Source organism: Rhinolophus sinicus, linkage group LG04, assembly GCF_036562045.2.
Source record: "Rhinolophus sinicus isolate RSC01 linkage group LG04, ASM3656204v1, whole genome shotgun sequence".
Classification (NCBI taxonomy): Eukaryota; Metazoa; Chordata; class Mammalia; order Chiroptera; family Rhinolophidae; genus Rhinolophus; species Rhinolophus sinicus.
In genome coordinates, this window is record NC_133754.1 from 21958565 (window position 1) to 21975849 (window position 17285).

General features: G+C 31.5%; 1 protein-coding gene across 1 annotated transcript in view; it reads right to left on the reverse strand.

The window, feature by feature from the left end:
* Positions 1–17285, reverse strand: part of KLHL1 (kelch like family member 1) — a 301848-nt gene that overhangs the window by 168424 nt on the left and 116139 nt on the right. Inside the window, exon 4 of the mRNA XM_019751890.2 lies at positions 7047–7243. Within this exon, the coding sequence (XP_019607449.1) occupies positions 7047–7243 (197 nt within the window). The remainder of the gene's footprint in view (positions 1–7046; positions 7244–17285) is intronic.

Sequence of the window (17285 nt, forward strand, 5' to 3'; positions counted from 1 at the left end):
ATCCTTTAGATGTGTGTTTCTAGGATTTTTTTTTTTAACATTAGTGTTCCTTCTTGAACCTTTATTAGTTATATTGTTATTAAAATATCAACTCAAGACATATAGCAACACTGTAAACATTTAAATTGCTAAACAATAAAATAAACCTGATACATTTTTAATAGATTTGTGTGAGTGTGGGTGTATGTGTTGTGATTTTATACAACTTTGTGCTATGTCTTTGTGTTTAAAAATGGCTCAGTAGAAGAAATAAAAATAAAATTAAAATATGCAAATGAAAGATTCCTTAAAACAAATGGAATGCTTTTCAAGGAGATGAATATTATTATCATTTTCATTATCAACAACAAAAAAAGCAGAAAGACGTATTTTTTAAAATAGAATGATCTTAAGTTTGGATATAAAACCCTGAAATGGAAACATATTTGAAGAACATCTGAAAAGAAGAAATGGACTGTGTCTTAAATTAGCCCTTAGAAAGCTTATACTTTTCATTGGATACTCTGTGGTTATGCTTAATTAGTCTTTGAAACTTTTATAAACACATATTTAATTATGGTTACTTTATAGAACCCTAACAATTACAAAGTTCTATGTAGTCAAACTATAATTACATGAGTGAATGTCATTTGTTATATTACTATTTATTACACATCTCTATCAGTTTATCCAACGTAATCTGAATACCCTGTTTGTGCATGACACTACGTAAGCACAAAAGTCTATTTTTCAAACTCCTTCACTCAAATCAACTTTCAGTCTTAGCCAGTAGAGTAGAATTTTATCAATGATTGTGAGTAATAACACAAATAAAAACTGTTAGTAAAGAGCTGTGAGTTTAATTCAGGGACAGATCAAACAAAGAAAAACAAAAACAGGATTAAGAGTAAGGTCATTGATGACTAGGCTTCCGCATGCTTCCTATTGCTTGTGATCATTACACAGCGATGCCAGTTGCCCTCCAAGCCACTCATTGTACGTATTCTGACAACGTCATTTCTTACCAATTTACAAAGATATTCAGAAAGTCAAATTTTACTAATTTTAACTTGATATTTACATATTAACTTAAACTCATTACTCAGAATGTTTATATATTATACACATATACATACTACATTATATATTATATTATATTATATTATATTATATAAGACCCAGTCTTATATTATAGTAAAATAAGACTGGGATATATATATATATATATATATATATATATATTTATTTATTTATTTATTTATTTATTTATTTATATATTTATATATATATCAGTAAAAAGGAGTGTATATATATATATATATATATATATATATATATATATATGTGTGTAAAAAAGAGTAACACAAAGCAATGAATGTTAAGAGAAAAAAAGGCAAAATTCCAAACAAGTTTTAATACTAGTGTATCACATAACAGTCCTGAGGAAAAATATGGATGAAGTGAACTTTATTTTGATGACTTAGAAAAGCAAAGAAATTTATATTCCATTGTTTCTCTTAAAGAAAATTCTAATTTATTGTTTATTAGAAAGGTTATTGGTAAAGATTTAAGAAGCATGCTGCTAGCTAGAATCTGTGAGAAATGTCAGGGATTTCAAAACCATGAGAGGAAACCACATAAATAAAGTTTGTTCTTTTTCTCTGGCATTGTTCTAATGGCTCTAAAGGACAAGTGAACAATATACGTATAAGATTTTTTAGAGTATTAGGCTCTGAAAGGGCAGCTTCTTACACTGACTCAGGAAGTCTTTCTGTTCCAGTTCTGAGACTTCAACCTTTCAAGGCTACTGATTGTACATGGTAGCCTCTAATTAGTCTTATGTCCACTCCAGCGTAAACATTGTGAACTGTGGCAGGCCATGCTGGTAGTGCTAGACAGAAAGTGAGAGTGAAGTAGACAGAGAAGTTAAAAACAAAACAAAACCCCGAGCAACAAAATCTTTACGGAGTTCTTTGGTGTCATCAATGTTTTAGGTTTATAGTATCCATTTGTCTGAAGTAATCCGTGTTTTGAAGTGTTCTGGATATCAGAAATCTGACTTGATATTATGGGTAAAACATAATCAGTGTAATCTACTAGCATAGTATATAAAGAACGCAATTTGTAGTAAGACAGTAGTAAGCTTAAATCCCCATTCTACCATGTTCTATCTATTGTTCCTGTGTAAATTATTTGATGTACCTAAACCTTAGTTTTATCATTTTTTTTCAAATTGGGGAATATTGGGGAACAGTGTATGTTTCCAGTACCCATCAGCTCCATGTCAAGTTGTTGTTTTTTCAATCTAACTGTTTTTTCAATCTAGCTAGCCAGCTCACTGGCCCACGTGGGAATGGAACCAGCAAACTTGGTGTTATGAGCACTGTGCTCTAACCATTGGGCAAATCGGCCATCCCAGTTTTATCACTTTTAAAGTGGATGTAATACATAACTTGCAAGAGTTTTGAAAGGGTTACTATACATTTAGCTTGTGCATCACCAGCACCGGCAGTTGTAAGCTTTGTCATCCAACACAATGGCAGCAGCTATTTACCTCAGTTTCTCTGTAAAAGATTTTTTTAAAATGCTACCAGGGAGCTACCAGATTAATGGTGAAGGTAGGTAACAACAATAATACACACACACACACACACACACACACACACACACACACACATATGATTGGAAAGTAGAGGAAAACCATGTAGTCTTGTTGAATGACTGAATTGAGAAGTGTTGAGAATCACAATCCTAAGTAAACACTTCAGGGAACTATGGGAATTAATTAATATATTACAAGTTACTAGATACTTTGTTGGGATAAAATAAATTACAATGGAAAGCCTTGCTCTCTGTCATAAAGGAGTTTGCAATATAATTGTAAAGATGTAAAAAAGATAGTTATAAAAGTAAGTTTATGATGACATCACATAATTCTAAGAAAAGGAATACTAAGATTTCAAATGAGAGAGAATGCCAAGAAAAGATTTAAGATATATATATTTTAGGCATGGATGAATTTAAATTGGCAACTGAGGGCTATTTAGAATTAGATACCAGGTATTCTGCACAAGAGAAATTCATGAATAAAGTACAAAAGAAGGGAATCTACAGTATACAGTTGGGAGGGGTGAAATAAATACCATTTACTTTTGAGGAAAAACGCTTAGGTAGCAGTTTAGAAGCTAAGTGTGGAGGACTATGCATATCAAAATATGAGTTTGAATCATCTATTTTGGCTTATGTGTTGAACACATTATTGGATTAGGAAGACAAGCCACCTTACATTGGTTGATGTATGAAAGACTGAGGATAGGAAATTGGAAACCTAACTACCTGTGGAAGTGTAGGTCAGGGAACTGTCTACTAATAATCTCAACTTTCAGTGTACTGTGAATTCTTCTCAAAATATTCCACAGAGGCACTGCATTCCTGAAGAACCTCTAGAAGGTTCCCATCAAGTGGCTCAGTCTACAGCAGTGAGGGAAATCACTTTTAAGGGCTCCCTGAGAAGTTATTTCAACTTTCCATTTGTCCACATATCTGCATGTAACTGCGTGAGGAGAATAATGGCTTTCTGTTCTCTTCCACTTTCCATTTCTTGCATGAATCCCTCTTATTGGCAAGCTCTAACCCAGAACTACATGGAGAGAGAATGTGTGGGAAATGCAGTTTCAGAGGTCTCCTCTAAAGTCAAACCTGACCTTAGAGGGACATGGCATTAATGATCAGTAGAAACAGACAACTCAGAAGAAAAACAAAGATCAGAAGACTGAAGCAGACTCTGGACTTTCCATCCATTGTCACACAAAGCAGATCAATTTGAATATTATTCTTTCACATACTATTTCATTTCAACAGATTATACTACTAAAATCAAGAAAAAACACATACACAAGAAATACTTAAATGCTACTGTTTTAGATACAAGTTCTTTCTGACAAATACATAAAGGTAGCTATTTTCATGCCTTAATATTATTCAGCCACAGGCACCTATAGTTTTTTCAACTTTTCTTCACATAACATTATTACAAAATATTTACTCTTCTTGTTATTCTCATCTGTCTGCTTCCCATTCTTTAATGCTTTTAAAAATGTGATGTACAGATTAAGCACAGGTATAATGAAATCTGACTAATAGAGTACAGGGGGTTATTTCCTTCAATTATTGTGTTGATAATTGGTATATTCATGCAGCCAAAATTCAAATGTTTTAGAATTCGTTTCACACTTCTGCCTAATATTGAGCTTGCAATCAAAATTTTACAATATTTTTCATGTGAACCACTGCCAAGCTGGGTTAGCTTCCCTGAACAGATTTTGGAATCATCCACAGAAAATCAATAACTGAAGCCAAATAAATGAGAGAAATTTTCAAAGCAAAAGTAGCGAATCATATAAATAGCAAAGGCATACTCATATAGACACCAAGTTAAGATTGAGACTCTGAAGATCAAGTTCATATCTTTAAAAAAATTAGCAAGGAAATTAAAAATTATTTTATAAAAGCTACTTGTAAAGTAAACAAATAACAAATAATTAGAGCCAATTAAGAAGTTAATTAAATCCTGGAAGTAATAAGAATTTGGAATAATTTGCTATTAAAGCAGTTAAGAACGAAAGAAAATCATAGCATAATAGCTTTCCTCTCAAAGCACAGATTGAATAGATTAAATGAGGGCACATGCCCATGATTAAACAAAAATTGGAAGCAAAAATATAGTGAGAAGTTATATCAGATGCAAGGCCCTCTTTTTAAAGTGTTGGAACTGAGAGAAAATAGTGGTCTAGAAACACAAGTAATCAGTACCTTTCTTCACTAAAATAGTAACCCAGGAGAAATAGGAGAACAGTGGAGTTCCATGCTTCCAAAAAAATTTAACTCATTTAAATTTCAGCAGACATGACACAACATATAATCCATTCAGTTAAAAAATAAATAAATAAAATAGAGTTATTTAGAATGTTGAGTATCTTAGCTAGAAGTCTTCTCTGTTTCTCTTTTAAGTATAGTATTTTACTGTAAGGTATAATTTTAAACTAACTAAAGAAAAGACATTGTTACTATTGTGTGACAAATTGCAGACCAGTCTAAGCAACTGCAAAAAACAAAACAAAACAAAACAAAAAAACACATTTTGATTGCTAAATTAATAATTCCAAACTCCACCAGAAGGGACCATTATCCCTCTGGTTATGGAGGCATATTATTTTTTGGCTTATCTAAACTGGGAACTCCTAATTGTAATGAAATGTGCATAATTAAATGAGTGCAGTTGGACTTTGATATTTCAGTTAATGAAGTATTTGTTTACATTGGTTTCACATGGTTCATATAATTTCAATAGTAGCATTGCGCCCTGTTGTGGAATATTTTGAAAGAAGAATCTAACAAAGCATTACAAAGGATATATCTACTTCCTTTTATTGCTATATTTTCATTTAATTTACTAATCTGCTTAAAGGATTAAAGGAGAAAATTAACTTAATATTGAAATTCTGTCTTAGAATAACAATTGCAAGGCTTTTAAATGGCTGATTGTCATTAATTATTTGAAAAGATATTAAATCTCTAAATAAGAACTTTTTAATAAATAGCAACTATAAAGCTTAATGAGATTTATCTTACATGAATTCTTCTTTTGAGTTGGAAAGGGAAAGTTCTACAGTTTATAATTGGTTATTTCAATAATAATCAAATCATTAATAATGTTAATAATAGTAAAAATAGCAGAAGTGGTTGGCATTTTATATAGGCCTACTATATACCAGGGACTGTATTAAATGTTTTTGGAATGATTATTTCTAGGGTATGAAATATGATCTATGATAGATATAAAACTATTTTAATGGATGATTTTATTCTAGAGTAAAGATAATATTAAAAAACTGCCACACCTTAAAGTTCACGCATTTAAAGTGTACAATTCAAATGATTTGTTATATCTCTACAAAGCTGTTAAAAATACATACTCGTACACACATACATATACACACACATATATAAACTAAAGATAAATATATAAAATAAGCTAAAATTATTGTAGGGGTACTTACTGAGTGATATCCACTCAATTTAAGCCCATTATGAAAATGATACTGAAAATCAAATTTAAAAAAAAAAAGATCAGTTTGTCTATATATCTAAATATTTTCCCTTAGTACAGAAGTTTCCAGGAGTTCTGAAATCCAATATTCACTATACTGATAAATACTTTAAAATATACACTATAATTATGATTTTTCTCCACAACTGATAAAGGCAAAGTCATGCCAAACATAATATGCTATGATGAAAAGCGAGATAGTCAGCTTGGGCTGCCATCGCAAAATACCACAGAGTGGGTGGCTTAAACAACAGGAATTTACTTCTTATATTCTGAAAGGTGGGAAGTCTAAGATCAATGTATAGGTAGACTGGGTTCCCTGGTAAGGGCTCCCTTCCAGCCTTGCAAACGACTACCTTCTCACTGTGTCCTCTCAAGATGGAAAGAGAGAAGAAGCAAACTCTCTGGTGTCTCTTCTTATAAGATCACTAATCTCAACATAAGGTCCCCACCTTTGTGACCTTATCTGAACCTAATTACCTCCCAAATTCCCCTTCTCCATATACCATTGCCTTGAGAGTAATACTTCAACCTTAAATTTTGGTTGGAACAACTCAGTCCATAGTGGAGAGTTTGTAAGAAAAATGCAAAAAAATAAAATTATGGCACAGACTGCTAGCTGAAAAAACAAACAAACAAAAAACAGAAAAGAAAAAAGAAAGAGAAGCTGTGGAAGTGGATGTAAAAAGATAAATATGCCAGGAGCAGTTAAGAACAATTCATTTAAAAAACTCTTAAAATCCTAAAAATTATATATATCCTATAAAATGTAAACAAAGCCATAAATTAATACTAAAGTCCATTATATAATGTATTAGATTACATTCCATAATAAAAACATATCAAGCATATAAACTCATGTTAAACTTTAAAAGGTTATTCAATGCAATGATGGTAATTATTTTAACTTCTGACAATACAGCTATGTCTCTATTATTAAAATATTAAATTTCCTTACCATTGTGTAGCTGTGAGCCACCTTCATTAATTCAATGCATCCTTGAGCATCTGCAAATGCTCGAATTCCTAAGCAGTTAGATGGATGCAAAAGCTTCATGAGGAAATGGCAGCACACTTCTACTACTTGAGGAAGCTGAAGAAGGCATGCTGCAGCGAGAAGATTTTCAATGGTGTCTTCCTTTAATTCCAAGCAACCTAAACATTAAGTGAAGAGAATTATGAAACTCTGTTTGCAGCATGAAATAACATGTCCAATTTTATTACTCAAAACAGGCCAATCTACTAGAAACAATACAAACCTAGAGGGATAATCAAGATAAATATATCTCTCTAAAGGCCAGCAATTGTTTTAAGCACTTTGCATTTTAAAAATTATAGTTAACTTACACTATTATATTAGTGTCAGGTGTACAACACTGTTATTCAGCATTTGTATACCTAAAGAAGTGATCACTAGTAAATGTCAGTCACCATACAGAGTTAATACAATATTATTGGCTATATTCTTTATGGTGAACATTAAATCCCTGTGACTTATTTTATACCTGGAAGTGTGTACCTTTTATTACCCTTCACTTTTTTCACCCATCCTCCACCCCTCCACTCTGGCAATCATCAGTTTGCTCTCTGTCTGTATAAATCTGTTTCTGTTTTGTTTTGCTTGTTTGTTTTTTTTTTTTTTAGATTCCACCTATAAGTGAAATAATATGGTATTAGTCCTCAGTCTGACTTACTTCTCTTAGCATAATACCTTCTAAGTTCATTCATGTTGGCAAGATTTCATTATTTTTTATGGCTGACTGTATTCCACTGTAAATATACACCACGTGTACTTATCCATTCATCTACAGATGGACACCTACATTGCTTTCATATCTTAGCTGTGGTAACTTACTCTGCAATGAACATAGAAGTGCATATATTTTTTCAAATTAGTGTTTTCATTTTCATTTTTTTTCAAATAAATATCCAGAAGTGGAATTTCTGGGTTGTATAATAGTTTTATTTTTATTTAATTTATAGTTTTATTTAATTTATAACTTTTTGAGGAAACGCCATACTGTTTTCCATAGTGGCTGCACCAATTTACAAACTTACCAACATGCACAAGGTTTCCCTTTTCTCCTCCACATTCTTACAAACATTTATTATTTGTGGGTTTTGTTTGTTTGTTTGTTTGTTTCTGATAATAGCCAATCTGAACAGGTGTGAGGTGACATCTCACTGTCATTTTAATTTCCAGTTCCCTGATAAGTAATGGTGATCATCTCTTCATGAAACTGTTGGTCATCAGTATGTCTTCTTTGGAAAATATATATATTCAGATACTCTGATCATTTTTACTTCATTAAATGTTCAAAATCAACTAGTACATACAAATGAAGTTTCAGTTAAAACATCTGTATCCAGTTCATCAGGAAATATGGTTGTTCTTTGGTTGTACATCCATGTTTCATCACCAGTGATAACACAGCCCAAAACATCATCTTGTCTCTCCAATAGGTCTTGGCAAATGTTTTCTCTCCTTTGCTTTTGTTCATCTGTGAGCTCCTTTGGGACCATTTTTGCACACATCTCTCTCATGCCAAGATTTTCAGTTAAGATTTTCCTAATTGTTTCTCTATCGATGTTTACTTGGTCTGCTATGTTTCTCACAGTCAGCGGATGATTTTGACTCATGATTCAATGAATTTTTGTAATGTTTTTGTCAGTTCTGCTTGCTACTGGCCATCCTGACCTCTCTTCATCAGTGATACGTTCTCTATTCTCAGAAAAACGTTGAATCCATTTGTACACTGCTGTTTTCTTTATGGCATTATGCCCATAAACTTGGACTAATATGTCCCTGATTTCACTTCCACTCTTGCCAAGTTTAACAAGAAATTTAATGTTTGCCCATAGCTCTAATTCAAGCTCAGACATTCTCGTGACAGCACATGCAACAATAATAATGAACGCCACTCATCAAGACACCACCACACATTGACACAAACACAGCTGTCAGCCACTGATATACCAAGGTTATGAAACCTTACCGAGCTGTTTGTACAGTGCTGCCAATGTAAGTGCATGGTGGCAAGTTCACGAACTTCATTGTCAGATCTCGTATATATTCTTAAAATATAGTCATGATTTAAGATCTTCAGAGAAATTTTGCCTAACATTTTTAGTAAGATAATTAAGAAGATGTTTGCATGCTTCTTAGCATAAATCTTGTGAAAATCAGATAAAAGGGATAAACAAAAATGGTATGGCTTTTATAGATTTCATTTTACCATGATTTCAGAACATTGGGAGAGTGATTTTCTTTAGTTTTAATTAACTAATTGTTCTCAATAGTACTTGTACAGAAAATAATTAACATAGTAGGCCTGAACTGTTGTTCTTGAAAAGGTCTGTTAGCAAGATCTGCCCTTGACTTATACATGAGAACTTAGATGTCAAGAGGGTTCTCACCACTAATACAAATGGCCCACTGTGCATAAACTGTTGTATAAACAATATGGTATATGGTGAAAATGGCTTTCCTCTTGGGAGACTGAAATTTTGGTATATGCTAAGCAGAGGCTATCTATGTGATCAACCCTGAACAACAACAACAAAAAAAACCCAGGCACCGAGTCTCTAACTTTTTCTTCTTGGCAACAATTCAAATGCTTTGTCACAACTCATCGCAGAGGAAATTAAGTGTGTCTTGTATGAATCTACTGGAAGGGGACCCTTGGAAATTGGAACAAGGTTTTCCTTGGAATTTTCCTTGTGCTCTGTTTCCCTTTCTGATTGTGCTCTGTATCCTTTTGCCATAAAAAATAATATCCATCAGTATGGTACATGCTGAATCCCATGAACCATCCTAGTGAATCACTAAAAGTGGGGTGGGTGGGCGGGCTATCCTTAAAAATGTGTCAAAATGGCACTCTAATCAGTGTTGTTGGTGTTGTAAGTGCAATTTGAGATATACTGTGTTCATGGGGTAGAAGATGCAATATTGTTAAAATTTCAAATAACCCCAAATTAATCTATATGCTTGTTAAATCATGTTCAAAATCCAGATTTTTTGTAGAAATTGCAAAACTAATTCTAAAATTCTTTTTGATCTAGATTCAATGGATCTAGACAAACCAAAACAATTTTGGAAAAGAACCAAGCGGGAATAACAATACTACAAGATTTTAAAACTTATTACAAAGCTACAGTAAGTAAAATTGATTTGTATTAGTCTAAACATAGACAAATAGATTAAAAAACAACAAGGAAAAACTTTAAATAGAATAATTCATACATAAACAACTAGTTTTTTCAAAGGCAATTCAGCTGAGAAAGGATAGTCTTTGAACACATTTTGCAGTCAGTGTACAGTGTACAGTCAGATGATCACGTACAAAAACTTGTACTTTAATCCATACCCCACATAATATATAAAATTTACTCAAAATGGATCATAGTCCTAAATGTAAAACCTAAAACTCAAATCTTCTATAGGAAAACGTTGGTGAAAATCTTTGTGGTCTTAAATTAATTAAATATTTCTTAAAACATTGAAGGCATAATCCACAAGAAAAAATTGTTAAATTGAACTTCATAAAATTCACTGCAAGTGAGAATATTAAAGGAACAATAGAATAATAGAATGGAAAATATGTTTGAAAAATCATATGTCTGATTAGCACTTGTATCCAAAATACATAAAAAATAATTTAAAAACGCTATCAATAATAAGAAAAAATTAAAAATAGACAAGGTATCTAAATAGACATTTTACAAACGAAGATACATGGATAGAAAATGCTCAACATCATTAGCGCTTAGGTGAATGAAACTTAAAAGTCAATGAGGTATCACTACAACTATCACTATATATTAGAAATCTTTAATTCAAACTTTATTCACAAAAACCACAGATAGGATATTATAATTTGAGACATTGTGCATTATGTTGTTTTTTTCCTTAAAGCTAGCAATATATAGCAATATTACAGTCGCAGAAACTTCACATATGCTATTATCATGATCACCATATTGTTAAAATAATCTTATAAGTGTAAATTTAACATATAAAATAACATGTGTGTGCGTGTGTCTGTATGTTTATCTCTTTATCTTCCCAGGTCAACACTTGAAAAGTGATTCAGAGATATTATGTCAGTGTGATAAGGTATAGGATATGAAAGCTATTTGTAAAAACAAACAATTATTCAGTCCAAATTCAAATACTATGTCTATTCCGGTACTTCATGATAATTTAGATAAAATTTTAACAGGGCATATCTCCTTCCTTTTCTGGAAACAAAAAAAAAAAAAAAAAAGAAAAAAAAAAGAAAAGAAAGAAAGAAAAAGGAAAAAGAAGGAAAAAGAAACAGAAAAAAGGAAAAGCTTGAATTTTCACAGATTATCTGTAGACTAATTTTAAAAATTTACCTATTGGTAACTAATCATGCAAATTTGGAAGATATAAGCAATGTTTGTTGCTAAGAATTAAAATTGTTCTATATTTTTTTCAACTTGGAATGTATCCAATGAGAGGGTCCATTTGTAAAAGCCGGAAGGCACAAATGGAATATTAGCGAATGTTGAGCTTGAATGAACACAAATTGAGCTACATCATGCATGGTATATTTCTTCATAGTTATAACCTGACTATTTCTCTGACAAGCTTAGATGGTAAAAGGCAAAAATCTGCCAAGTATTTGACTTCAAAGTGAACCAAAACACAAAAACAAAAACAAAACAAAACAAAAAACATGAATTCTGTTAATGAAAAAGAAAGTAGCAAGTCTATACTTTCATTCAAAATTAACTTTCAAGGCATAATATTCTCAAATGGCTTTAGGTTTACTAAGAGGGAAAATCTACATGGTTTTACCTTAGATGTCATAGAAAATTGGCTTATAAATATCTCATACCTAGATGAAACTTTGGATACCTAAGGAGCATATGAATATAGTAGCAGATAACCCAGAGAAAATTTTCTCAGATAATAAGGAAATATTTATTATCTCTCTTGACAACTGTAGAGGAAAGTTGTCTCCAGGACTAATTAATTGAAAGGCTGAAAACATCATCAGGAAATAGCCGTCATCTCAAGTGACAAGCTATTTCTTCATGGTTGCCATAGTTTCAAGCTCCAGATTCAGACAGGAAAACTCATCAGAAGAGGAACTATTCCTTCATGTATATTTCTTTGCATCATTGAAGAAATCTTTACTAAAAGTTCCCCCAAAATTTTCTTTCTGTGTTTTCTTGGCAAAAACTGTTATCATATGACTATGCCTAACTCAATAATTAGTAATGGGTTAATACCCCAACGCTTGATTTTGACCCTATGTAAATTAGAATTATAGAATTAGAGTAACCCTCCTTTGAGTCAACTGGGGTAATAAGAAGGAGATGACTTTTGAATAGGGTGCCTCCAATATGTGCTACATTTATCTATAGTCTCACTTTAAGTAAATGCTAAAGCTATTGAGTGTTCCAAACATGTATAAGTTGACTTAAACCCTGAATTTCTATAAAAGAATATAGTTAAATTTATACTGCAATGGAATGAAAATATGTAAAATAAAGTAGGGAGGAAAAGCAAAGATTATAGAAGACTATAAATCTATGCTGTTTTATTATTTAATAGGCAAGTGGTATCATATTTAAAAAACTGTGACATATAACCATATTTAATTTATAAACTCAGTTACTTTGAAAAAATATGTGTTTTATCAGATAGGTGCAAAAACTTACCCTAAATCCCATAAAGTAAATTAATTATTTTATCTATATCTATGTATCTATGTGACTATCTATCTACCTATCTATCTTTAATGGAAAGAAAGACTATTATTGCCAAACTAGAAATTAAAACAAAATTAAAAATTAATATTTTAGTAGTTCATAGGGAATGAAAATTAAGTTTTGTGTCTTAGAATACTTTTAGATTTATAGAAAACTTGCAAAGATTGTAGAGATTTCTCATGTAGTACACACCTGTTTTCCCAAGTTATTAACATTTTACATTAGTATGGTACGCGTGTTAAATTAATAAACCAATATTGTTATACTTTTATGAACCTAAGTTCATACTTTACTCACATTTCCTTTTTTCTTTTTTTTTTTTCCCCCCCCAGTTGAATGTGTTCTTTCTGTTCCAGGATCCCACGCAGGATAACACACTTCAACTTCATCTTGTCATTACATGTCTTTAGGCTCCTCTTGGCTGTGACAGTTTCTCACACTTTCCTTGTTTTTGATGGCTTTGACAGTTTTGAGGAGTACTGGTTAAGTATTTTGTAGAATGTCCCTTAATTGGAATTTGTCTAATTATGATTACATGGGGATTATGGGCTCTGAGTCTCATTACATCATTATCTATCAACATGACTTAATCAAAGTTGATGTCAATTTTGATCACTTGGCTGAGGTAGTATTTGTCAGGTTTCTTCACTGTGAAATTACTTTTTTATCCCCCTTTTGCATACTGTGCTCTATGGAAGTAGGTCCACAGACACACTTAAGCAGTGAGGAGTTAGGCTCTATCTCCTTGAGTGCAGATTAATTCCATAAGTGACTTGAAATTCTACATGGCAGATTTGTATAGTCTTTGTCATTTATTTATTTAATAATTATTTATGTTAATAAATTCATAGGATATTTTGAGAGTTTCCAAAAAGGCAAGAGAGTTAGGTAATGTGGTTAATATCAGTTTATTATTTTTAGTAAGCTTACATGTCTTTTTGACAGTTACCAAAATAAATTTACTTTTACTGCAATTAGGACTTTTGCTGCCATCAAATTATTCCTTATTCGAATATGTGCTATTATTGGCACCCTTGTGTCTGTCTGTCTGTCTGTCTGTCTCTCTCCCTCACTCTTTCTCTGAAGAATATCATGGCTGTCCTCTAAAAATTATAGCAAACCAGTTTTAGGAAACAGAATGACAAGTTATACCTGGGAAATTCTATAATCTTAGAGCTTATTAACCAATAAAAAATGTCATACATGCCTTCCAGCTACAAGAAAAGCACAGTTTATGTTTTTTGAGTACGAGTATATCTGGAGTTCAAGGGCTCACCATTAGAAAAGTCAGGAAAATATCTATGCAAGGGCTAGTAAAAAAGTAATTGCAAAAGGAAAAGCTGTCATGTTTCTATTGCTACCCACCCTTTAGAAGATCCACTGGGTATCAGGTCAAACCAAAAATGTCAGTAATTGTCATTTATTTAATCATTTTAAACCTACTAATCTTACATAACTATCATTTAGAAAGAGCAGGAAATTGTTTGGTGAGTAAAAATCTTGACTTTCTCTGAACATTCCCTTGACACACATTCATGCACAGGTGTTTAACTTTCTTGGCTTTAGTGATAAATTATATTTTTTATTTTTAGTATATCATAATTTATAACTCTATCCCTAATCAAATATATAGATTTTTCCCCACTCCGAGAACTTGCTAGAGAGAGTAATCTAAAACAGGTGTCACTCAATACTCAAGGATATTTTGGTTGTGAGATAAATAAAAAATAAAAATGATCAACTCATATAAGTTTTCCAAACTTCCCCTGTAAGTAACATAATTTGACAATCTGTATATTAGAACTACCACAGATATGTTTGTTTGCCCATTACAGAATTAAGTACTTTAGGATAGACACCTTTAGGTGCAACATATAGACTAAATTCAGCATAGACAATAATATTCCTTTTAAATTAAATGTACACTGAACCCAATTGAGTTTGATTCCTGAATTTAATATTGTTTTTTAACACATTTGAATACAACTTCATCACTTGAACTTAAATCAGACAAAAGAAAAAGGAGTTCTGTAATGCACTATTATATGCACTTTTTGCATGTTAGTGAGGATGCATGAAGTACATCACATAGTACCTTACAAGTATTTAGATATTCAAAAATATTTCAAAAAATATTCCTCTCAGATTTTAATATCAGAAAACTGTGTTAATTCTGAGCAAAATATCTGTGTTTATTTTATAACATAAATGACTGTTTCTTTTTTTTGTTGTTGTTTTTGTTTTTGTGGGATTTTCTGTTGTTTTTTGCTTTATTGACTAAGAAGCTACTGAAACAAATTGGCATGTCATTTTTATGAAAACAAACAGAATCTCATGACATTTACTTATGGTGCAAATCATACCATGGGTGTTGTGGATTTGAATGTGAATGTGCTTTTTGGGTCTTTTATATATGAATTTCAAAACCTTATATACCATAGATACTTAGGAATGAAACTAAGACTGAAGTTATAATCTTGTGACTTCTGTCTTTGAGATCTTTCAGATTTTTCTTCTTTTATATTCTACTTCAATGGGAAAAATAGAGGGGAGATTGAAAGGGATAAGTACATATAAGAAAATATTACTTATCACTGAACAGATTTAATAGCAATAATGTAGTATAGTATAGTTCATATTGAAGTTATCTACAAAGTTGCTTCATCTTGGGGTCCTTAAATATTTCATGCACGATGTTGGATTGTTGTGATGTGGGAAACAATGTCAGCAATTGTGACATTTTATTCTGCTCAGATTGGCTGTTCTACCATCTCACCTATGCGTGTGGCTATCCTACCCACTTCCTCTGTATTCCAGGCCTTATAAATTGCCTGTTTTTTGTTTAACAGATTATATTTTTCAGAGCACTATCTTGGTTCTCAAAATATGTTTGATATGTTATCTCATTCCCTTTCTGCTATCATTATAGGTCATCTTTCAGAGATTACCAATTTCATTTTCTGACTACAAGCATTCACATATTTTTTGAAATCTTCTTATCTAACAGTCCGTACTCATTATCAATGTTTCTTAGCCGCTACAAACTAGAAGTCCAATAGTTACAAAGTGTTTCTGAGGGAGTATACATTTAATTTTCCAACAAGTGTGAAATCCTTTCCCAACACGCCACCCTAGTACATCCAGTTATACCATATTACTATTACCTTATTTTTCTTCACTTATGTATTTTACTTGGAAGCTATTTTAAGCGATTTTGTGAAGCAAAATTTAAATTAAATATTTCAAAGCATGAGGTTTTTTTTGTTTTGTTTTGTTTAGGCCATAAAACAAGTTTTTTTTAGTATAATTTGATAAATAAAATAATAATTTGTCAAAAAAAACATTATATTATATAGTTCTTGGATTAGTCAAATTTACCCTTTAGTCAAAAATGTCCATTAATCAGAAGGTAGACTATATAACTCAGGAAAACACATGAAAATAATTAATGTATATCTTTGAAAATATTGTTTACATTTTGCAGAGTTGAATGTATCAGAAATGAAGATATTATATATTAAACAAATGTAAAATGATTTTTACAATTCTTACAAGATCGACTTCCATTACTCTTCTTTAAAGTTTCCTTATTGATTTTTTAAAATTTTTTATTCTACATTATCCTCTCCTCTCACTACTCTGAAGCACTTCTCCAGAGAAGAAGAAAGGATGGAGCAGGAAACATATCAGACTTCTATGAATGACATTTGGCTATAATTTCTGTTGTTGATGAATGTGACAGGAGTGCAATAGTAGCTACAATGTGCCTGAGAAGAAAGTTGAAGTACACAGTCTAAACAGCTCAGGGATCAATGTACCTTTAGGGTATCTCAAACATGCAATTCACTCATGGCTCAAATCTGTTTTCCTTGTTGAGTAGTCCTTACCATCCTTTATCTGAGGAAAACAAAGCTTTTAAAATTACAGTGCTGAGGATTCTCATTATAAATTTCATTTCTCAAGCACGAAGGGGAAGTAATCTCAACAAAGATGGCAAACCAGGCAATATGGTAATTTTTGGAAGTCTTAAGAGGGGTGCCATGACAAGGGTCATTTTGTTTGCTTGGTTTTGTTCATTTACTGGTTTATAGTTGTTTTCTCTCACATGCTATCTGCAAATAGCTTCAATTTACTAAATTTTAAACAAAAAGTATTGAGAGATAGTTAAAACTCAAGTAAAGTACTATTTTAAAATGTATGTATTATTTAGACCCATATATAAAGTTGGCACTTCAGTTTTCCCAACTGCAAGATAAAGCTGAATATTATGAGATATAATTGAGATGTGTGTGAAACATCTTAAAAAGCTAAATAATATAACATGTGCAGTGTTTTTTTAATGTGCCTTCTTATTTAGATACAGATAGTAAACAAAATTATATTTAAAATTGCAAAGTTATTGAATTATGAATGTCCAATTCTGAGGATAATTAACATTTTCAATAGTGCTATA